This window comes from Lates calcarifer, linkage group LG2, assembly GCF_001640805.2.
Source record: "Lates calcarifer isolate ASB-BC8 linkage group LG2, TLL_Latcal_v3, whole genome shotgun sequence".
In the NCBI taxonomy this organism is placed as follows: domain Eukaryota; kingdom Metazoa; phylum Chordata; class Actinopteri; family Centropomidae; genus Lates; species Lates calcarifer.
Window position 1 is genome coordinate 12,436,677 of NC_066834.1, and position 23,437 is coordinate 12,460,113.

The 23,437-nt window shown below is 39.1% G+C and overlaps 4 protein-coding genes across 9 annotated transcripts; 2 read left to right on the top strand and 2 right to left on the bottom strand.

Annotated features, from left to right (window-relative positions):
* Positions 1-679: 679 nt before the first annotated feature.
* Positions 680-8,535, bottom strand: vps33b (VPS33B late endosome and lysosome associated). 6 transcript variants are annotated; one of them, XM_018692882.2, is made up of 24 exons: positions 8,390-8,535; positions 7,991-8,126; positions 7,201-7,281; positions 7,027-7,088; positions 6,887-6,936; positions 6,649-6,716; positions 6,506-6,551; positions 6,324-6,418; positions 5,851-5,955; positions 5,651-5,741; positions 5,488-5,565; positions 4,436-4,509; positions 4,254-4,340; positions 4,078-4,168; positions 3,898-3,972; positions 3,689-3,753; positions 3,540-3,594; positions 3,410-3,456; positions 2,833-2,965; positions 2,624-2,697; positions 2,379-2,480; positions 2,178-2,265; positions 1,345-1,464; positions 680-935 (listed from the first exon to the last, which is right to left on the bottom strand). In XM_018692882.2, exons 2-24 carry the CDS (start codon positions 8,084-8,086, stop codon positions 856-858), a joined length of 1,863 nt encoding a protein of 620 aa, XP_018548398.1. In that variant the 5' UTR covers positions 8,087-8,126; positions 8,390-8,535; the 3' UTR covers positions 680-855. The 6 variants fall into 6 exon arrangements, with proteins under 6 accessions (XP_018548398.1, XP_018548397.1, XP_018548401.1 ...); XM_018692881.2 differs by having other exon boundaries at positions 7,991-8,087; positions 8,390-8,517; XM_018692885.2 differs by having other exon boundaries at positions 7,991-8,087; positions 8,363-8,418.
* Positions 8,432-10,830, top strand: hddc3 (HD domain containing 3). The gene is made up of 4 exons (XM_018692887.2): positions 8,432-8,652; positions 9,727-9,782; positions 9,890-10,130; positions 10,620-10,830. The coding sequence occupies exons 1-4, from the start codon at positions 8,505-8,507 to the stop codon at positions 10,748-10,750; spliced, it is 576 nt and encodes a 191-aa protein (XP_018548403.1). The 5' UTR covers positions 8,432-8,504; the 3' UTR covers positions 10,751-10,830.
* A 514-nt stretch (positions 10,831-11,344) lies between these two features.
* On the top strand, positions 11,345-15,372 carry mfap1 (microfibril associated protein 1). Its single transcript, XM_018692886.2, has 8 exons — positions 11,345-11,553; positions 12,498-12,714; positions 12,823-12,961; positions 13,065-13,252; positions 13,500-13,769; positions 13,880-14,039; positions 14,470-14,559; positions 14,752-15,372. Exons 1-8 carry the CDS (start codon positions 11,472-11,474, stop codon positions 14,929-14,931), a joined length of 1,326 nt encoding a protein of 441 aa, XP_018548402.1. The 5' UTR covers positions 11,345-11,471; the 3' UTR covers positions 14,932-15,372.
* A 51-nt stretch (positions 15,373-15,423) lies between these two features.
* On the bottom strand, positions 15,424-18,243 carry hypk (huntingtin interacting protein K). The gene is made up of 4 exons (XM_018692888.2): positions 18,042-18,243; positions 17,209-17,264; positions 16,963-17,014; positions 15,424-15,669 (listed from the first exon to the last, which is right to left on the bottom strand). Exons 1-4 carry the CDS (start codon positions 18,201-18,203, stop codon positions 15,574-15,576), a joined length of 366 nt encoding a protein of 121 aa, XP_018548404.1. The 5' UTR covers positions 18,204-18,243; the 3' UTR covers positions 15,424-15,573.
* Positions 18,244-23,437: the final 5,194 nt, after the last annotated feature.

Sequence of the window (23,437 nt, forward strand, 5' to 3'; positions counted from 1 at the left end):
GAGGAGCTTCTGCAGTTAAACATGAGATGAAACCGCCCCGTCGCCGAATAACTCGTGAGTAAAAACAAACACTCCGGTTCCATTGTGAAACTTGCTGTTAATTTTAGACTGGAACTGCAGCACTAGTAGAGCTGGAATGGTACTGTAGTTTTTTTTCTCACGAATTAAGTAATAGATGTCTACTATATTATTTAGCATGTAGTGGACTCAGTTTTCACCTGTTTAATTCTGAAAATCTGTAAAAACATATAAACAAAAATAAATAAATAAATAAGATGAGATGTCCCGAGAAAAACTACTCAGGAGATGTTTCTAACAGATACTGACATGTACCCACCTCTGTTAAAAACTCAAACTCAAAACAACGCAATAGAATCTGTCAGAAATTAATCAGAATATGAGACTGTCATTTTTCATTATAAACTGGATTAATTTCTGGCTGCAACAATTCACAACTCTAGGCCTTTCCCTTTTTCTTAATTTTCTTCTTTAGTTATTTTTATTAGCCTACCTATTGTCTTATGTTATTTTCAAATATACTCTTGTTATTCTGGACTATAATTGTTGTGTTGGGATGTATGTTATACCCAGTTCCTGATTACTAATGTTATGACATTGTAATGATTGTCTGTCTTGCATATTTTGCAACAGAAAGAGAAAAAATATACAGAGGAAAAGCTTTAAAACATGTTATAAACATTTATTCACTTTATACATCTTTACAGTTCTCCTGGTGTCCAGAACTAAACCATGAGTGAACATTTTCCTTCTGTAATGCCAGTGCCGGAGGGAATGCATGACAAGTGGCTGCAGGAATGTGTCAGGTTTCTGTCCATCATGATGTGCTGACAGGCCTCATACATGGTTGTCCAGCAAAGCTTCAATGAGTCTTGAACTGTTTGTAATTGCAGTTGTTACAACAATGAATTTATAACCTGAAATAAGAAAACAAAAATGTTAATCAAAATAATTTTCTCCTTGTTTTCTTTCAGGTCTTTACTAACTTAAGGCAACATGAATATGATTTGTTTTTGAGGGATTATTTTCTGCTGTTTGCTCCTGATGTCAGGAATTATTTCACCAAAACAGTGCTCCATATGAATTTAAATCATACTGTCCAAGCTAGTATAATCTAATAATATTAAAATGTGAAAAATCTTTGAAATCTTTATTTGTAAGCTAATAAATCATCAGGACCAGTTCTGAATATAAAGAGGCTTCTGTCTATTTAACAGCAGACGTGAAACTAACTGGGGGTGGGGGGGGTTAGATGACTGACACACACTTGAAAAACAGGAGGAGATAAATATTCTACTGTAACATCAGCATCCAGGTGATGTTTACCTCTCTCTCTACCGAGGAAGCGTAGGGCTGAAATCTCAGAGAAGGTGCAGCCACCGAGGAACATGACCAAGACGATGCGCTGAGCGTCATTCTTTGCTCTTGAATCAGCTCCGCTGCTGCCTGATGACAGAGACAGAAAACCTCCATCACTCATTAATTCAAACACCTACATGTAGTTTTACTCTTGCTGTTTAAACAGGCACACAAGTAAAAGGGTTACTCAGAGAAATCAGGTTACACAGCAAATCAGACAATACATTTACTTGTGCTGTAGTGACCTGGTTACTGTCAGTAGTTAGATTTCTCCCTTATCTGAACCTTATTTTAACTGTATTATAGTGATGCAAGTGATGCCCTTCCTCCCGATATCTCTTTGTCAGAGCATTTGGACTGACTGAGGATGTGTCTGAATTTTAATAAAAGTGCTGGAAACCCACTGAGGCAATTTTGTGGTAGTTTCAGACACTGAGTTAATTTATTTTTAATATTAGGATGAATCCTTGGAGTGATCTGTCCTTTCAACCGGTCACTATGCTGTCACAACATTTTCCTGTCTGAAGTCAGAAAAAGTCCATTTGAAATCTGTTTCCACATGTACATGCTCAAGGAGCCATCTTCCTCCAACGGAGACCTATCAGCGGTATCAGATTTCTCTACTCCCTTATATATATTATAGATTATAAAAGCTGAATTTGTCGTTTACATAGCTTTTAAGAAATCAAATTGCTGCAGAAAGGTAACAGTAATCCAGATGCCTGAGCACATGTAATCACTAACTTAATTCAACAGCTTCAAATTATTCATCTCATCTTCAACATTATATTAAAATCTACCTGCGGTCGACCCTGTAACAGCAAATTCATGCCCGTTAAGCAGCCTGGTGACTTCTTCAAGCCCTGTCCAACCGTCTCGCTCCAACACCTACACAACATACACCAAGAAGAACATTAACAGAGTTTCATCATGGCACTAATGGAAAACAAACCAAACCAGTCAGATCCTGTGGAAACAGTGAATCCTGCTGATTTACTCACCTGCTCAATGAGTTTACAGCTCAAAGGGATGTAGGCACCGCTGAAGATGTAAGCCATGTCTCGTGGGACACGCAGGTCATATTCTTCATCTGACTTTGGCACCTTCAGACAAAATCGAATAATCCAGTTACTGGTCTTGTACAGTGTTTCCAGAAAGTTAAAAGCAAAATGCCACTGGTTAGTCATTCTGCAACACGATTAACAAGTGTTTTGGAGCCAAAATAGTAAAGTTGATGATACGTTACCAGGTTGAGTTTTTTGCTCAGGGCTCTGAAATTGCTCTTCTTTGCCAGAGAAGAGAAGGCATCAGTCAGCTTTCCTGGAAGACAAAGAATTACAAAAGCAATCATGATCATTTCTCTTCAATCATGAAGAGAAAAGGACGGATACACAAAATCATTCAGACATACCCAATAGATGAAGTGATACAGATTAAAAAAGAAGCCTTTTTCACCTGCAGTTTTGTCATTGACCAGTTTGCCCACTTTGCTCTCCATAACAGTCAGTGTCTCTCCAGGCTGCTGTTCCACCAGCAGCCCCAACTGCCTCAGGTTGGCAAATGTGAGCAGGTGGTCCACTCCATAGCTCTGATGAAGTCAAACAGAGACAATATTACAATATTATGAACAGGATTTCCACAGAGATAGACCTTTTTATTGAGTAAGATCCTATTTGTTTGACTGGAAACATTGCTATATATCACTACCAGGCTTCATTGACAAAAACAGTACTTTACTATTTTACTGAGCAGAGAAAAAAATTACTGTTTTTGTCAATGGAGTCTGGCAGTAATATATGGCGATACTTCTGCTATCAGTCATTTAAACCGAAAAAACCTGGAAAAAATACCAGAGTTAATCTAGTTTTGTAGTTTTATAATGTGTCATAATTTTACCAAGATAGATAAATATGACAATGTGGTTTTGTGTCTAATGGCAACCAATTTGTGTCTTCAAAACATGAAATATTTGTGCACAGTATTTGCACATTCTCAAAAAGCTTGACTTGCTAAGACACATGTTAAGGCTCACCTGTAAATACTGAGCTTTTAATGACCGATAATCTTTTGGCAAGAGTCCTGTGAGAAAACACCATCACACAGTTTGTTAATGCATAATAATAATTTGATTCTATCTTTGGAATCATATAAAGACAAGTCACCGTTTTCTGTGATAGACAGAAGACAAAGCAGCCTCAGACTTTCTATCATGGAGACCTTGAAAAAAGAAAAAAAAATATATATATATTTTCATTATTATAATTTCACCTGCTCTTATATCAAACTGCCTCTGTGTTAATGGAAAAAGCACCTGTCTGTTGATGTGCTCCTCTATGAAAGAAATGCATTCACGGATTTCAAATCCCTCGAGTAAGGCTGGAACAGAAAACAATAAATCAAGATCTGTATCAATAAGAACATAAACAAAAAATATGTCTTGTCTTGTAAAGTTGAAGTGACATATATTATCAGGAAAGACATTTAACCAAAACCTGACTGTATCAAACAGATGAATCTTACAGTGTTCTGTCTTCAGCAGCTCCTGGAAATCCTGCTTTGTTTTCTTCTTCATTATCGATTCACTAGCACCAATGTCTGAAAGAGAGTGTGCTCTTCAGCAGTGCAGCTTTGCAGATATTACTTGAAATATGTCACAATCAGTGTTTTATGTACAGTATAATATACTGCTCTGACACTCACGTAGGCTCAGTAGCCGATGTTCCTGTTTTAACCCTTTTAGTTCCTCTGACACAAATGTCTTCATCTGCTTTATGTCCATACCCCGACGCTTCTGTAGGATCAAAGACAAAAAACAAGCATCAGTTACTTCAGTAACCCTAGATACAAAGCCCGATGAGAGTAAAACATTTACCCACATCATATGCAGTCTGGAGATTCCTGGCTTTCTGACTGAGGAAGCCAAAGACGTTGGAGAAATGCTCGTTTCTGATTTCATTGAAGACCTATGAGACGAGAGTATAGAGGGACATTTAACTTAGCATCATGGTGATAAAAGATCTGCAGAAGCTGATTCAGTGTCTACCAGTATCAGCCCTACCTTATCCTGAGAGTTCAGCATGACTTTCATACTTTTGTCAGAGGAAGTAACATCAGGTCCAAACTCCACACACCCTGTGGAACAAAAGAGGTGATGATGACCAGGAGCACAAAAAACCTGATTATTCATCTCCCTGTATACAGCATCATAATAGTGTCCAGATTTCTGATTGTCTGAGTGCTGTTTTGTCTTGATTCCTGAACATCTCAGCCACTTATTTATCTATGAACAGAGAATGTTCAGAAACCTGGACAAGGTGCTTACACACCACAGTATCCTGGTTTCTGTTGGAGAACTGAAGCTGGCATATGCAGGTTTCTGAAACCAGGATAAGATGTTTAAACTGGGATAGTCCAAAAATCTAGTCAAAACCAGATACTTACATCAACATTTATTTTGTTGTTGATTCCACATCTAATCATTTATGTTATGCTATATACACTTCATCAGAATCAGATCAGTTTGTCATGTTGAGATCAAAAGTGTCTATAGTTGTTGACTGGAAGGCGGAGAGGAAAGCCAGGCATCACAGAAAGAGTGGGTGGGGGGTGTGATATCATTTACATTTGGAGAGAGGGGTGCACATTTTCAGATGGTCTCGACTGGAAGACAATCACAGTGTCGCACTCCATTGTTAATATGAAATATGCCACAAATAGTTGTCTAACCACTGAAAAATGTCCAATGTGAAGGTCAGAATGTTGCTGTTACAGAAATGTTCAGAAACCTCCCAATCTGACGTCAGAAAGGTTTTGGGTGAGGGGGTTTCTGAAGTTCAAACTGTGCAACAAGCAGTCCTGAAGAGGTACACTGGCCCCTAAACTAAGCTGTCAGTTCTCCTCCTTGGCAAATGTTTGCTGTCAAGTCTAGTTTTGTTGCTCACTGACCAAAAGAGGATGAAAAGGAAGTGATTTAGCCATCTTCAGGCATTTTAGTGTAAGTGGAGAAAGTAACCTGAAAACACCTCATTTCTACACATAAATCATGTTTTAAGATTTAGCTGTCTTAGTGTGGACAGGTGTATACTCTCCACATGCTGCTCTGATACCCACCACATTTGATTCTAAATATATCATCCACGAGTCCTTCATAGACGACTTGTGAGCACAAAGGAGTGACAAAGTCCACATCTGCAAAGACAATGACAATGTTAGGGAGGACAAAAAGTATAACCCAGCACGTCATCCACTGAGAAAAGGCTGTGTGGCTCCTTACCTCTGTCAATGAGAAAAACATTTCCTATTTCAGCCTGACGAGCTTTTGTTTCTCCTTCCTCTACCTGCTCCCTCCACGACTCGTATGCCATCTGGTTACCAGACAGAAAGACACAATTAATGACAGTTCAATCCTTCATCATGCACATAATCAAAAAAAAAAACAAACTCTCTTCACTCTTCTCTCTAATCATACTGCACCTTGGAACATCGTCCAATCCCGTAGATCTTTGAGAACGGGCCATAAATGGAGTGGAGGAGGTGCAGAGTGCTGCCAGCTGTCCTCACCCAGCGCTGGTCCCCTGCCTGTGAAAATACAAGTTTTACGTGCAACATTTGACTATTTATAGCTAAAATACCAGCTACCAGCAAATCAAGAAATTCCAGTTCCAGTCTCTGAAGTAGAATCATTTTGTTATGTTTTTGACACTTTGATTAATTACACATCAATAACATGTAAAACAATACTTTAACCTCTAAATTATTTGTCTGGTTGTAGATGTAGATGCTTTTGAAGGAGTTTGGGATATCTGGATCAAATAACAAGTTGTTTTTACAAGTAAAATACTTACAACTGTCATTTGATAATTTTTTCTAATAAAAGTGTTAATTATTGACACTCTAAAGAGTTAATCAATGATGAGGATCAGCTCTATTTCAGACTCTGTCTTTACCAGGAAGTTGTCTCGAAAGAATTCTGGCAGCTCCAGACTGATGATATCATCGTCAAGTGGAAGGAGGTAGAAAGCCCATTCATCAGTGGTTACATCTGTGGGAAAACAAGTTTCATCTTTCTCTCTTTCATCAACACTGATTATTGCAACCAAAACAAGAGAAAACGCAGAAAGATGCTCACCACCAAAAATCCCCTGCTCCTCCAGCACAGCCTCACAGGCGTAGAACTGGACAACACAGAAGGGACCAGTAGGTTAATATCAACATCTTGATTCAAAAAAAATCAAAGCAGTGTGTGAACACAACAGCAGAGAGGGAAAATACCTTCTGAGGTGTGAAGATTAATTTGTATCTTCTAAATTTTCCTGCTGCTTTGTCTGCATTGACCACATCTGGAACAAGACGGAATACAGCGTGAAACACACACAGAGATTATTTAGCTATTTATTTTATTGTTACAACAATTATAACATCAAATTTCTTCAAAATATCTCATTTAAAATTAGAAATGATACCAGCTATCATTGAGACTTTATTTAAAAAAGCATCCAACTCTACTCACCACATATCCATTTCACAGTTTGTATTCTTGGACGGATCAGAAAACAAAGCCTATAAGAGAGTAATGACACGTTGTCACATCAGGTGTGTGTTTGTGTAATAACTGTGTAATGTTATAAGTATGAAGGGTTCATGGCTCACTGGTCTGAAGTGCTTATAACAGGTTTGTATTCCACTTTGTAGAGTTTGTCGACTTCATGTTGCTGCAACAGAAAAAACGAGACAAAATGTTTGAAGAGGACACTGGTACAGCAGGGTTTTCTCAAGAGTTCTTCAAAATCAAAGGTGAGAGGGGTATCAGCTGATGATGTTCACCTTTAGTGTTGACACATTTGCAATGCGATCCAATGGGCTCATCAAGTCCGCCTCAATGAAGAGGTCCTTCTTCCCTGGCAGCTGCATATGTGACAAAAAGAGTAAGATTGTAGTGTGAAGACAAAATCTAGAGCAATCTATTCAACAGCAAACACACAAACAAGAGTCACTTTCTATTAACATGAACTATTTGGCAACATGTTGTGAGTGCCTTGAGATCATTTATGTCATAATTTGTGGGAATTAGACGCTTTTATTCAGCATATATGATCATAAACTGAATACCTAGGAGTTGTAGATCGTTGGTCATATTACAACAAGCAAACTGAATACATCACCTTATGCTGTGGCAAATTATTACTGGTATTTTATATTTTTAGACTAAACAAGAATCAGCAAATTATGAAATTGATTAATTGATGATAAAAATAACTTGGTTGAAGCCAAAAAATCATATATCACCACCAAATGTATACCATATACATATATATAAAAAATGTAAAGCTAAATCTTTCACATCTGGCAGGAGGGTTGTGGTCACAAGTACAGTAACATCTGCTTTACAACTATTGCTGCTTCATAACTGCACATAATCCCTGCAATGTTATTCCGTGTAAACGCAATCCTTGTGTTTCTAATTTGGTAACTGACACTGTGTCTATAACTCATGTCCTATAATACAAACACAGTCAGTCTTTACGCGCCAGTCATACTACTGCTGTAGGAGCGACGTGTGGGCAGCCAGCCGAACCAGATAAAGCAGTGACATGTTACAGTGACTTGGTCTCACCTGTTCCAGCAGGTAGATGAGCTGATCTCTGGCCAGCCTCTTGAGCAGAGAGAAGTCAGGTAGCTCCGGGGAGTCTCTCCTGGCACTGTGAGCCATACTGGGCCACAACAGGGACAAGACAACGATCACTCATCCACTGCACGAACAAAGACATAAATACATAATGCTACAAGAAACAGAAACACATAGAAAAGACAGAAATCTGTGCTATTAGCTGGGTTAGCTTGGAGGACTAAAAACACACCCTTCACGTCACGGGGATTCTCAGTGATTAGTGTCAAAGTGCTAAAACAGGCGTGGAAATAATTTCACAAATATATCCACTAAATCACAGGAATTACGAGGCGAATATTTGTCAAAATATCAACGAACAGGCGTTTAGCCGAGATCAGCAGCTACCTGCTTCCGTAGCTACACCGGAACTGATCCCATGGTCGGCTGTTTCCGCCCGGACACCACAACAAACGGACTGCAGCACTTTCGTTAGAGCGACGTCAGGAGTCAGAAACACCTGATGCAGTTTCTCAGTTTTGTTTTTCTGTCAAGCACCATGAGTTCAGACGCTGTTTTGCTATTAGAGACCGTTAATTTTGCCGCAGAGAAACATCGTTATCAGCGACGTAAAGATCCAGACCGGACACCGTACATTAATCACCCCGTTGGTACGTAGAAGTCTTGTTTTTACGTTACCGTGACACCTTCAAGTGCTGCTCGTAATTCTGTCAGCCTCTCACTACAGAAACAAAAACTGGACTGAGCCTATGTTGGAATATTAACTCATTGTAGCTATATCAGCATCTCTGTTAGCATCTGTGTTAGTGTTATAACAATAAATAACAATTCATTGCTATGCAAAAATAGCAAACTACGCTCAACGGATACTTTATTAGGAACCCCCCACTAATATTGGTTACGTCTTCCCTTTGCTGTCAGAGCAGCCAAGGTTATTTGTGGCATGGAAACAACAACGCGTTGGAAACTTTGCTTTGAGATTCTGCTCCATGTTGCCATGATCGCATCACGTCATTTCTGCATATTTGTCAGCTGCTCATTCATGCTGCCAATTTCCTGTTCTACCACATCCCAAAGGTGTTCTATTGGATTCAGATCTAGTGACCGTGGAGGCCACTAACGAACTAAAATACGAAATAAAAATACGATAAAATACTCAGATAGCGTGTGGCATCCAAACAATGACTGATTAGGATTAGGTGTCTCTAAGTGTGCTAAGGAAATATCCCTCACAGCACTGTACTACCACCACCAGCCTGGACTGTTTTACACAAGGCAGGCTGGGTCCATGGACTCATGCTGTTGATGCCAAATTCTCCCATGTTTCACACACTTTCTGAATCAGAATCAGAATATTTATCCCTTGTGAGGAAATTGTTAAGGCGTATTTGTCCACAAGGAATTGGAAAAAAACACAGTGCTTTACAGACAGCCAGCTGCTGTAATAAATCATGATAAAGGATGAATGAAAATGATATTTGTTTTTAAAATGTAAGTATTTGTTCTTCTACAGTTTGGTCTTTATTAGCATTCGCACAGTCTTTACTTCAAAAGAGAACTTTGCCCTCATCTTCAGCCCTTACCTAGCTATTTGAAAAGTCAGGTGAGTTAAGTTACTATGACTCAGACTACTCGCTGTATTAATGACATTATTGACAGCGAAGAGTAAGATGTCTTATTGACTTTCCTCTCTATTTACAGTTCTGTATGTGTTTACTTTAAAGGAGTAGCAAGAATCCTCAGCCACGAAGGAGGCGTCACTGACATTGAGGTTTTGCAAGTATGTTGTTATCAGTAAGTTAATGCCAAGTAATGCAGGTTGAGTGCAGGATTTCCTGTATTATTGAGTCTGTGTGTCGTATTTGTGTGTGTTGTCCCCCTCTGCAGGCTGCTCTGCTTCACGACACAGTGGAGGACACAGACACAACTCCGGCAGAGCTCGAAGCAAAGTTTGGGCCAACTGTGGCTCGTATCGTTCAGGAGGTGACGGATGACAAAAATCTACCCAAACAGGAGCGGAAGCGTCTGCAGGTGGAGCACGCACCTCACTGCAGCCACCAAGCCAAACTGGTCAAACTGGCTGATAAACTGTACAATCTGAGGGACCTGAACCGCTGCACACCTGTCGGTCAGCACCTCTCTTTGTATAAGTATAATGTGATTGAAATAAATTTAAAGAAAAGTAATTACTATACACTAAATTGAAAAAAACTAAATGTTTTTTCAATCTAGGTTCACCCTTGTCTTTATTGTAAACAAAGTATGTGTACCTGTATGATATACCTGGTGAAACTAGAGACAGGAAAACACTGTAGATAATCCAAAATGACTAATTTGAAGTTTTCAGCATAACAGACAGACTTTTTGGATATTCGCTCTTGAGTTCACCTTAACATCATCATTTTGCTTCAGTGTAGTTTTATTTATATATAGAACTTTGTCATGAACACTTGAGGAGTTAAAACTCATCTAGTCTAACAAACTGTAGTCTGTAAAAACACTTTTACTGCAGTAGAGTAAAACTCTCTCAAAGTGGAAATACATAAGTAGGAGTACATCACAGAGTACCTAGTCACCATACTTTCTCCTCACGTGTGTGTGTGTATGTGTTTGGCAGGTTGGACACCTGAGCGGGTCCAGGAGTATTTTGTCTGGGCCTGTGAGGTGGTGAAAGGCCTGAAAGGAACTAACTCAGCTCTGGAGGAGAAGCTGGAGGAGCTGTTCAGACAGAGAGGAGCCCAGCTCTGACAACAACACACTACAAAGCGGACTATTTAAGTTACAAATAAAAAAATGTAAAAAAATAAAGAAATTGTGTTTCATATAAAGTTGTGTGGCCTTTCATTTATTTTATCATATTTTGGTAGTGTTGATAAATTGAGGGCATGCTGAAAGTTTGGTGTAGTAATATAGGTTATTCTTATTCATATTATGAATTAGTAATTATCAGCCAAAGGAAATGATGCTGCCAATAACCTACGTACATAATCAATTTATCAAGAAGCTAACCAGCAGATTCATCCATAATAATAATAATAATAATAATAGTAATAATATCATTACTTGTATTTCTATACAAAATTGTTCAAATTTGCTCCAACTCCACCTTCTATAGCGGTAAAATGCTATTTACACATTAATACATAAGTAATAATAATCTAATTATATATGAGATATAATAGTTGTAATATAATAGGTATAATAGCAGTAATTGTAATATTTCAAGTATATTTTTCTGATTGTACTCACACAATTTAAATGTACGACTTACAGTTTGTGTTAAGTTCAATATGTGTTCTTATTGGGCGGAACCATACACACTATATGTAGTCGGAACAAATCCACTTCCTGTCCGTTCAGGCGGTACGTTCATCTTCCGTTTTGCCTGAGCGACGAAGAACTCATTTTGTCCAAGTAAAATACTCTTTTTTATTTTTATTCTTGAGCTGATATCGTCGACTGGGCAGACATGTCTAGTCGCGAAGCCCTCAACATGAAGCTCCCACCGATCCAGTCCACGGCCGGAGCCGTGCCGGTCCGGAACGAGAAAGGTGAGACGGAGCCGTTAGCAGGCGGTTACCGTCGTGCGAAGCTAGCAGCTAGCAGGGCTGCAGCAACCGTTGTTTTCATAATCGAACAATATACCGATCATTTTCTCCACTATTCGCTTCCACTATTTGTTTGAACTATAGCGAACTGAAGTGTTTAAATCAGGAGAAATGTGCATTTTCAGTATCTTAGACCCCGTGATGATGTTTTCAACTTGTTTTATTCGACCAACAAATGCTAAATACGTAAATTTACTGTTTCTTTTGACAAAGAACATCTACTTTATGAAGAAGCTGAAACCAGAGTTTATTTAGAGTTTTTGCTTGAAAAATTGCCAAAGTCACCATCCAGTCGACCTAGTTTTGTACACCAATCCCAACAGACTGTATTGATGAGTGTAGTTACTACTGACTATACTTATATATAAATTGGTTACTAATAATATTGATCATTTTCATTATCGATTACTGTTAATCCTCCGATTTACTGACTTAATTCTATGATTATATGGCATTTCAAGATTATAAATGACTCAAATTATTGATCTGTTAGCCAAATAATTACTTGTATTTCTGTCAGAAGCTAATTGACCAGACATTTCAGCTTTAAACTCCTGTAAATTGTAGCAGTATGTTAATGTCCATTGTTTTGCAGTGAGATGTTCAGTAATTACACATGGGTGTGATGATTTCTTGTCCACATACTTTAGCCATTAAGTGTAGATGGAAAAGCTAAAGAAGTTTGATAAACCTCATTGGATCCTGTACAACAACACTAACTAGGACTTCAAAAGAGACCAAGGCGTTGATTCAGCTTCTCTGTGACACACAGCAAAACAATCAAATAGAAAACATGTTTCAGACCTATTTACTACCAGTCTTACAGTAGATTTAGAGATGGGAAACCCAAAGACCAAACTCACAATTAATGTCTCTTCATATCCCAGGTGAGCTCTCCATGGAGAAGGTGAAGGTGAAGAGGTATGTGTCAGGTAAACGTCCTGACTATGCCCCAATGGAGTCGTCAGATGAGGAAGAAGAAGACTTCCAGTTTGTGAAGAAGGGAAAGGAAATGGAGCCAGAGATGGAGCTGGAGGAAGAAGACGTCTCTGACCCACGTCTCAAGCGTTTGCTCAACCGTGTCTCTGAAGACGTGGAGGAGAGGTATCACACTGCTCTTCAGATCTGATTTGATTTGACTGATATCATTGCAACATTTTGGGTTCTTGAAATACTAACTCAACCTCTGTGCACTCTTTTCTTTGTCCTCAGGCTTGCGAGACATAGACAGATCGCAGAGCCTGAAGTTGTTCCTGAGAGTAGCGAGGACTCTGATGAAGGCACGTGGCACCCAGAGCGGGAGGAGAGCAGTGAGGAGGAAGAGGAGGAGGAAGAAGAAGTGGATGATGAGGTTGCTATCTGTTTTGGTTTAGCTGTCAGACAAACGTAAACAAAACTTCTTAGTTAATTGTTGTCAGAGACGTTTTTAATGTGGGTTTTGTCGTTCTGTGCAGGAAATTGAGAGGAGACGAGCAATGATGCGGCAGCGAGCCATGGAACGAAAGAACGAAGAGATGGAGGTCATGGAGGTGGAGGAGGAGGGGAAGTCAGGGGAGGAGTCTGAGTCTGAGTCTGAATATGAAGAATACACAGACAGTGAGGATGAAGCAGAGCCGCGACTCAAACCTGTCTTCATACGCAAGTATGAAATGAAAAAACAAAATGTTTCCATGAACAGATTCATTTCAAGCCATAAATGTTCTGGCCAATTTCTTTGTTGCTGTCACAGGGGGGAAATACCCTCTGTCAGGGTTTCTATGCAAGATTCTCATGTAGTTTACCAAATCAGGACACATTAAGATTTCCAGAAACCATTCGCCGCAGCTCCAGTAGAAACAACATTAGTCACATTCCTGTGTATGATGGTTGTGTCTTTGTTTGTACCACAGAAAGGACAGAGTCACAGTGGCGGAGCGAGAGGCAGAGGAGCAGAGACAAAAGGAGCTGGAAGCCGAGGCCAAGAAGCAGGCAGAGGAGCGTCGGCGCTACACCCTTAAGATTGTGGAGGAGGAGGCGAAGAAGGAGTTTGAGGAGAACCGGCGCACGCTGGCTGCTCTGGATGCCCTGGACACTGATGGAGAGAATGAGGAGGAAGAATACGAAGCCTGGAAAGTCAGAGAGCTGAAACGCATCAAGAGGGACAGAGAGGCCAGAGAAGTGTAAGTAAACACTGAAATGACTAAAAATGACTTCACTAGTTGAGTACCCTTCATTAGGCACAGTGCTGTAGTTGTCAGTGAGGATGGTAATGGGTGATGTTTGTCCTCAGCATGGAGAAGGAGAAGACTGAAATCGAGAGATTCCACAGCTTGACAGAGGAGGAGCGCAGGGCTGAGCTCCGCAACAGCGGCAAAGTCGTCACCAACAAAGCCACCAAAGGCAAATACAAGTTCCTCCAGAAATACTACCACAGAGGCGCTTTCTTCATGGTAAGCCACTGCAGAGGCTGCACTTTGGTCTGATATCACCTGCCTTAGCTGTGTTGGATACACATGGGGCAGTATTCACAAAAGATCTAATCATGCTAGTAGTTGTTGTCCTAAATGGTCTGTGTCAGTGAATTTGTATTGATTGATTAGGGCTCAATTAATCTGCCAGTTACTGTCTCAATCAGTTGTTCTAAGTAAAAAAAAATACAGAAAATAGCAAACAATACAGGAGTGCATCAGTCAAATTAAATTAGATGGACAAGAAATTACTGTTTGTCCACCAGGGGGCACTGACAACTGTAAGATGCCCTGCTCCGTACAGTTATTGGGCAACATTTTTTAATTAACAAAGCAGCTTCCGAAGTTTGAATCGATGTAATGTTACAGTGAATCATCTGTAACTAATACGAACATATGGTTTCTGTTACAGGATGAGGAGGAGGACGTGTACAAGAGGGATTTCAGCGCGCCAACTCTGGAGGATCACTTCAACAAAACCATCTTACCCAAAGTCATGCAGGTCTGCCTTTACTCACAGTTCATCCTGACTTGTTTTAAACTCATACAAAATTTTTCTGACATTTTCACGTCATCATTCACCCTTCTAATGTTGTTCAGGGGAAATTAACCAGTTGACGTGCACTGTACCTTTGAATTAAGGTCAAGTCATTCAGTTCTTTCATTTGGTGGTTTGTGGTTTCGTCCTCTTAAGGTCAAAAACTTTGGGCGTTCTGGACGCACCAAGTACACACATCTTGTGGACCAGGACACCACATCGTTCGACTCAGCCTGGGCCCAGGAGAGCGCCCAGAACAGCAAGTTCTTCAAGCAGAAGGCAGCAGGCGTGAGAGATGTGTTCGACCGGCCCACAGTGAAGAAGAGGAAGACCTAAGTCTTCATCAGACCGACACTGCAGCTTCAGAGACTGTTCAGCGACTGAGCTGCATCCTGCTGAGTTTAAGGATGCTGCGTCTTCCCTGGACTTTATGTTGTGGAGGGAAGGCAGCAAATAGGCTGATTCCACCACTCTGAAATGTATCTACCAGGAAGGTGCACCAACATTTAACCATGTTTTTCTTACCCATCAGTCATTTACACCGAAAAACATGGGGCAAAGGCCGAAAATAATCCTGAAACCAGTTACGTTCAAAACATCCTAAAGATTTAGAGCCACATCTCAGATATCTTCTTCAGTTTTAAAGCAAAGTCATTTTGTAAATAGGCAGATGTTTGTACTCACTTTCTATGTTCTTCCACTATTATGTGAAAGTACAGGTGGTGTAACTTGTTGATTTGTTTGCGAATAAAATTTGTATTTTCATCATTTTAAAAATGTTTCCACAGATTAAAACAAGTATTAAATTAAGTAACAGGTAATGAAGAATCTGGTCAAATGTCAACTTTTAATTATAAAAAGAAAAAAAAAAAGTTTTGGGGTAAAGATTTTACCACAACAGTTTAACCACTGACATCAGTTCAGCCTCACTAAAAAAAACAAAAAGGTGAAGCAGTCCAGCGTGTAAATGGTGTTTGTTCAGTTGGTCAGAGCCACCAGAGCCTCCACCACGTTCCCCATGTGTTCCCTCAGACTGCGCTCCGCCACGGCCCTCGAAATCTCCATCTCAGACATCTGCACAGGGACATTAGCAGAGTGTCAATCAAATATACATTTCCTAGTGATGGCATCATAAAAATGACAGTACAGCATGACAAATTACAATTTTTCTCAATTATTCACTGCAGCTTTAAAAATGTATAGATTTAACTTGACAGGTTTAGAAATTAAAATAAATGACACACACAATTGCATCCAAACCAAGTAAGATATGTAGTTGCATTCAAAACAAACCTCATGTTTACAAGTCTAGATGTACATCAAAATATATAGACACCCCAGTAGGCATGGGCCGATATCAGATTCTGACTGTATGATCTTAACCAAAAATATCAGTTTTGCAGTATCACGATTACAGCTCTATAATGAGTTATTCTGAAATGCCTGGTAAGAAAAACAACGTTTTTCTCCATTGAACACAATCTATTTTATTTCTAAACAACACAGAATATCTAGAACATTAGTAAACGTGTATGTACATTTTTAGTAAGTCCCTTCAGTGAGTCTAAACCTGCAGTTCAACAATCTCTGCTCCGCAACTTAATGTTAGTGGAGAAACTAGCTGATGCTAGTTAATCGTTTTCTGCCACGGTACCAGGCCTATAGTATTTATTTCACCAGTGCTAGAAATGCTAACTCTCGTAGCTGTTGCATACGTTCATTTCAAGATAGCGTTACCTTGAATTTGAAATAGAGTGATGGGTGGTGCTCCCGGAGATGTGAAATCAGGTTTTGAAGTATTGCCTCCTGACTCAAAATACGCACACACAGTCGATGTGTGTGCGTGTGTGTGGTGGGGGGTGTCACCTTCTTCTGCCATCATGAATACAGGTAGAGACAGAGGTGACTGCACGCGCGAACCGGAGGGGGAGGGGTCGTGTTAATCTGCGCTGCACACGACCCAAAGGATTCCTGCTCTTTCTGTCTTTGACGAGCCATTTTAACGTGGGAGGAAAACAGTTTATACCGTAGGAACGATATGATGGAAAAAATGAGTGGCTTGACATTTTCAAACCGCAGTATACCTTGAAACCAGTAACCAGCCCATGCCTACACCCCAGTCCACATATGTGCATACTAAGGGTCTTTTTTCATGGCCCCTTGGGTCCAGTGAAGGGAAATCTTAATGCTGCACCATACAATTATATCTTAAACGTTAGTGTTCTTCCAACCTTGTGTTAACAGTTTCCTGTTTCAACATGCCCTGACCTCAACCACCATAAGGTTCAAAAACAGATGTGTGTCTTTAATATCATCTGAAGATTAATAGACAGAAAAAATCTCAGAGTGACTGAGTGAAAAACTTACGATTAGTTCTACGTCCTCTTTCTTGATGGTGACTTTGGCCAGCTCTTTTTCTCTGTAAACATCAAAAAACAAGACAACAAACATTTATGCACCTCACGATAGTATGAGAGGATCTGCTGATCACAAATGTTATTGCCCCTCTCATTTGCTTTCTGTGGTAAACCTAAAAGGAGGAAAGGAGCTGATGGAGCAGTTACATTTTTTCTGTTGCCACGTAAAGGCTGAGATGGTTTACACCAATCTTACCTTTCTTGTTTGGCTTTCTGTTCTCTTGACCTTCTGTCTCCAATCACCGACATGGCCTGAGAGAGGAAACACAGTTATTAGTATATAAGTAATTTTCACTGTTGCAGCACTCACCAAGTTAAATTTAAGACCTTGTCAGTGGTTGATTTAAAGATTCATAACATCAGCAATGTGGACTTTCAAGCAGAAGAGCTTGACTCATTTTGACAAAAATAAATCAAAAGATGGATAAATAAAATCAGATAAAATGTCTGGGTTTTTTTTTTTTTTTTGCAATTAAGACCTCTTAAAATTCAGACAAAAAATACGACTATTGAGGCTTAATATCTATAAAACAATGATATTACTCAGAATTTCTGGTCCCACTTAACGATTCAAAAATATTTTAACTGTTGTTGCCTACATTATATACTACAGACTAGACTAGACTAGACTACAATAATGTTTTTCTATTACTTACATGCTGTTTACTGGGTTTATTTGTATGTTTCATTACTCTTATCTAACTTTACTATGATATATTCTACTGCTGATAAAGTTAAAGACTATCACTGCTAGTAAATCAACAGTTCGGTTCAATAGAGCAAAGGGAAAAGCTGCATATATTTAGCTAGTTAATTAGCCATTAAGCTAATCGTTCACTACACAATGGTCAAGCAAACGCTTAAAGCCTATTAGCATCTAGCGAAAGAACTAAAAGTGAGATAAGTATTTATAAGACAAAGAGGGTACAACTGAACACTTCACATGGGCCGGTGTCAGAGATGATGGGCGGACAGTGAAGGTAGCAACGGCCGCATGTCTCCCGGCTAACGTTAGCCCGCAGCTCTCACCGTTTCCAGGTCGGAACTGGAGATTTCCTTCTCCTCCGCGTAGTCCGTGACTCTCTCCAGGTCCGCGGCTCCGCTGTCATGTTTCCGAGGCTTTTCTGCCGGTTTCCCGGTGCAGTTTTCCTCGGCTTCTAGGTCCAAATCGACGTCTCCCTCAGCCGCCATGTTTGCTCCAGTGAGGCCGGAACAAAAAGAATGGTTCCTTCAAACGTCGGACGGAAAACGGGGTAGCGCCAGCTATCCCAGGGAAAAAGAAATAAATAAATTAAAAGGAACTATCCGTAGATTTTAAATAATATTGTGGGTACTTACTGTGTATCACATTTAAATATATATTTACTTAAGCATTCACCAGTACACTTATTTACCTTGATTATTTCCATTTTATCCTATTTTATTTGCTCCACTACGTTTATCTCACAGCTATATTAGTTGTTTTTCATATTGAGACTGTATGTAAAAAGTATGGGCTATGTTTACAAAACACAATCTGTTGTTCCCAACCTTTTTGGTTTGTGTTCCCTTACAACAAACTGTGTCTACCTAGTACACAAATCTGTGTTATTTTTTTTCTCCAGTATTTGTTTTTTTGTAAAATATTGGAGTAATATACCTATTTGGGCCTCAAACAGTTATATAAATGAAACCATGTGAGAAATTAAGAGCCAATGTGCTCACCACCCCTCACTGAATAGAAAGTAGTAGCTCCACCTTAAGCAGCTACAACAGTATAATACTAGTTATGGACTTCAGAGCTCACAGTAGCCCAAACACCCAGAAGCTAAGTGAAATAAAATGACCTGGCTCCAGCATTTCTCTGAGTGTCACTTGATTAGATACTTATCAGACTGAATCACGAGATGACATATTATCAACTTAATCAAATTACCTTGAACCAACTGACAAACAGTGAACATGGGGCAGTGACTACTTGCAATCCAGCCTGCTTGTGTTTCTCTGACAACATTAAAAGCAAACACATGAAGTTTCAATTTTCTGCAAATAAAATTTATGCTATAAAAACAGAGTGCAGCACAATTACTACTAGACACAACAAGAGTTTTTCCCTATTCAAGCATCATACTGACATTTTCCCCCACAACTTTCTAACTCTATCTGTCGCCTTACACAACACATTTTTGGAGAAATTCCTAAAAGGACAGTGGGACATAAGGCATTTCCGGGGATGAAGGTGCTCTTTGCAAATTATAATTAAACTGTAAACTGAACAAACTTAGGTCTATACTCTGAACATTTTGGTCATTCATCATTGGTCATGTGAATGAGTCAAGACCTTAATCTGAACTGATCAAATATTAATCAGCAGGTTTAACAGAATATATATTATTATGTGTGATTTAAGTGATTTATCCATTATCTTGTTATTGTCTTAGAGATAATGAGAAAAAGACAATAACTGGATTATGTTAACTTCTAACTGTCCGGATTACTAGATCAATCAGTGCTCCTCCTCGTTCTATTCCTGTCTGTTATAAGAGGTTTAGTAGCCCTTCAACCACTGTAACAGATTTCCTGTGTCTCCAGACTTTTCCAGCCCTTTCGTGTGCTTGAGCTTTTTCAATCCACCCACTGTAATCAGATTAAAGGAAAGAGAAACCTGTTCATGCCTTTCGCCCTGAACAAGCCTGAACACCACATCAGTGCTCTCTGGTTTTCCCTTGTTTCTCCTTCAGGAGATGTGTGTGGTCGTGAGCGGCTGGAGGAATGGCTCTGGGGCCGGAGAGACGTCGTTTTCGTCACACAAACCCCTTCATCCTGCTCTATGACTGACGGCTGTCTGACTGTGTGGAGCTCTCTGTCACCTCAGGCCTCAGGGACGTGATGTCAGGACACTGGCTTCGGGCTCAGGTGAGACTCTGCAGGACGCAACAGTTGTCTTATGGTGAAGGCACAAGATGCTTAGATGTAGAAAGCATGACAGGTATCTGTCAGTGTATAGGAAAGCGTAACAAGGGCAATCACACATAAATGTTGAATCTATTATATTTTTAAAACACCATCATAGACCATGTTACTTCAAGGTGCTGAACAGCAGCATAAAAAGAGGAAATACAACAATTTAAAATTAAGAAATCAGCACCCATGCATACATTTAAAAAAAAAGAAGAAAAATGGTCAAAAAATCAGTTGTCCAGCTGCACACACTCAGGTAAAAAACTGGCTTATTATAAGCCTTTAAGTTTTCTTTCAAATGTTGAAACAGTAATAACTGATCGCAGATTAAGCGCTGAATGGACAAACAGCAGAATTTTTAAGTTAGCTCTCTTTTGTACTGGGAGCCAATGAAGAGATTTATGGACTGGTGGGATACATTTGTATTTAGACCCTGGCTGCTGCGTTCTGAGCTGCAGCTTTGTGTGTCATGTTGCTACAAAGTTGGAAGCTTACAGTTGTTTAAACGAGAGATTCCCAACATAAGGGGCTTAAGATAAATCTGAAGGGTCACCAGCTGATGATAGAGATAAGTCACAACTACTCATTGGTTAATTTGTGTTATCACAAGAGCAACTGCTCTAAAATAACTTTGTACAGTGTTAAGATTTCCCTTAAACCTGAACAAAGGTGTTCAGCCCAATCCATGAAAAACAGCCCAAAACCAAAACCACACAAGATACAGTATGTAGACAGTGTCCATATACTTTTGACCATGTAGTACAACAAGCAATTAGATACAAAAAAAAAGCGCAACATGTTAATGTTAAAGATCAGATTTTGATGTGAGACTTGTTTCTATTTTCTCCAAACTTAAGTCATTAATGTGTCAATTTAAGAATGTGGTACAGATTACATCTTTCTGAACTCTATTAATAATCCATCCTAACATGAGAACATGGGCTTGATTGTGCACTCAGTCATGACACAGCTACTGTATGAATGGGTACATTGTGTTTCTATGGGAAGAACAGTTCTTCTTAATGCTCACAACTGCATGTGAATCATTTACAGCTCCCAGAGTTTTATTTACCCACATCTAAAACAGATTTTAAAAAACAATGCTAGTCAAAAACCGTTGCCCCATAGTTTTGCTCAAGAGTCTTAAATGAATAATGAATGGATCATTTTTCTCTTTTTTTTGTAAACAAGGCTTGGATTTCAGCCAACTGTTATTGCGCAAGCCTATTGAAACCATAGATTGAGCGCTTTCGCTCAAGCGGCGATTTGCATCCGCTAATTTGCTTTTGTTTGTTCTCTTTGGCACTTCCTCCTCTCCCACAAGGCAGTGGCAATTATCTGAGAGTGAAAGGGGCCCCCAGGAATGCCGGGCCATGGCTGCCTGGACCGCTCAGAGCAACACATGTTTATCACAGGGACTTACTGGTTTACACCCACTTATGATGGAGGGAATAATCCAAAGTGAGATTAAGGATATTATGTGAAACTATTATTGTTTTTAAGATCCTGGTGATGTTCTTGGTCCTGTCAATCTGTATTTCAGTCTGTTTTAAGAATGTAATATTATAAATACTCTTTATTTTTGTTACATGTGCCCTTACATCTTTAACAACCATATAATTAGAACAAATTATATAAATAAATAAACATACATATATAATGTTAAGATTAGTTTACCTCAGGTAGATAATTATTCAATCAATTCCTTGAAACTACTTCTTCATCATTAATCTCAAAGCAGTCATTGTTAATACTTATCTCTTTTGTTCACATTTTACTCGTTTTATATCCATCTATCTATCTATCTATCTATCTATCTATCTATCTATCTATATATATATATATATATATATATATATATACACACACACACACACACATACTCTATTTACAAAAGCAGGGCTTTGTGTTCCTGGCTGCTCCTCTGCTGTTGTTATCAGCCTCAGACTAATAATCCTACAACTGTCTATTTGCTCGAAGGTGCTGAGAGTCCTCATTCACTGGGTTTGTAAGTCCAAGCCTCTTAACTGAATCTGAACCAAGCTAACCTCTGATGTTCTCTGTTATTTAACTCTTGTTTATTACTCAGTTCCTAGAAAGTGAATCTAAACAGACTGCTGCTCCTCTGAAGAATTACCATACAAGATCTTGGCACAGGCAGTTTTTTTTCCCAAAGAGGCCCAGTCTTAAAAACTAAAACAGTTCATTCTAGAAAAGCAGTTAATGATGCAGACACACGACAGTAGCCAAATGTGACATATGTAACTCAAGTCCTCTGGATCGTGTTAGCCATCAGTTATAGTCTGCAGGTATTTGTCCTTTCAGTGTAGCTTTACTTTGCTTTTCTTATCAAATCACTCTAGAAACCCTGCACTGTCCATTGATAACATCAGTTTAGTTTTATTTTAAAATATGTGCTAATGTTAACAACATGAGTCTAAGTACATTCACTCAAGTAAGTATAATTTACATGTATTTTACTGGAGTATTTCCTTTTAATGATAATTCTACTCCACTACATTTGTTTGACAGATACTTTGCAGATTCATGTTATTAATATGGCAATAAATTATAATGTACAATATTAATATGGACTTAGTTACCCAGCAGCACTTTACAGCATGTAATTAAAATTAGCTCCATCTTTGCCAGCTGCAGTAATATAAAGTGATAAATATTAATGCATCAATAACTAGAATTCACTTATATCATATACTGAAATTAGTTGTTTTGGATAATGAGTACTATCATGTTTTTCGATTCAGACCAACATAAGGTCCAGAAAAATTCAAATGACAGTGACAAATATCACAGAAATTCTGTCTATTTTTGTTTTTCTACAATATGTAATTCTTCACAACAGATTTTAATAATATAATTAAAACTATGTGTGCCATTTTTACATTCTTCTGCATTTGTGAAATTATTAATCATGCTTCATAAAAAGCCCAACATTTTCTCTCTTCTTTCAGCCCTTATCAGTGCAATTCCGTCAACCCAGGAGACTTATAGGTAATGTAGTGCTGTCATTTTTGTGTTACAGGGTACTGTTAGCTTGGCTGAATTAAAGGAGCTTGAACAGACAATTATTAGTGCTTGGATTTTATGTTTGGAGAGTTCTTGAGCAAATATGTGTGTGGTTTATGGTTCTTCATGTCAACAATGAGAATGTACAGTTAGTTTTGGGAACTAATCCAGCAGTTGGATGGCTATGTGCATTGTACTTTGCTGAGAGAAAATGATTGGGAAATGTGGCTTCGACTGGATAAAGTTACTGCAGTCACTGGGCTGATTGTTTTACAGAATTCAACAGGTCAGACTGATTATTTAATCTGCCGGAAAAACAGCATGTACTACATTTCTGTGTAGGATAATGTGTTAATGGGCGAGCCTTAGCACAGTGACAAATCACTGCTGTTTGCTCAGACAGCCTCTGGCTCTGTGAAACCGTCTGTGGCGACTCAGAGAGTTTTACAGTCTGTACC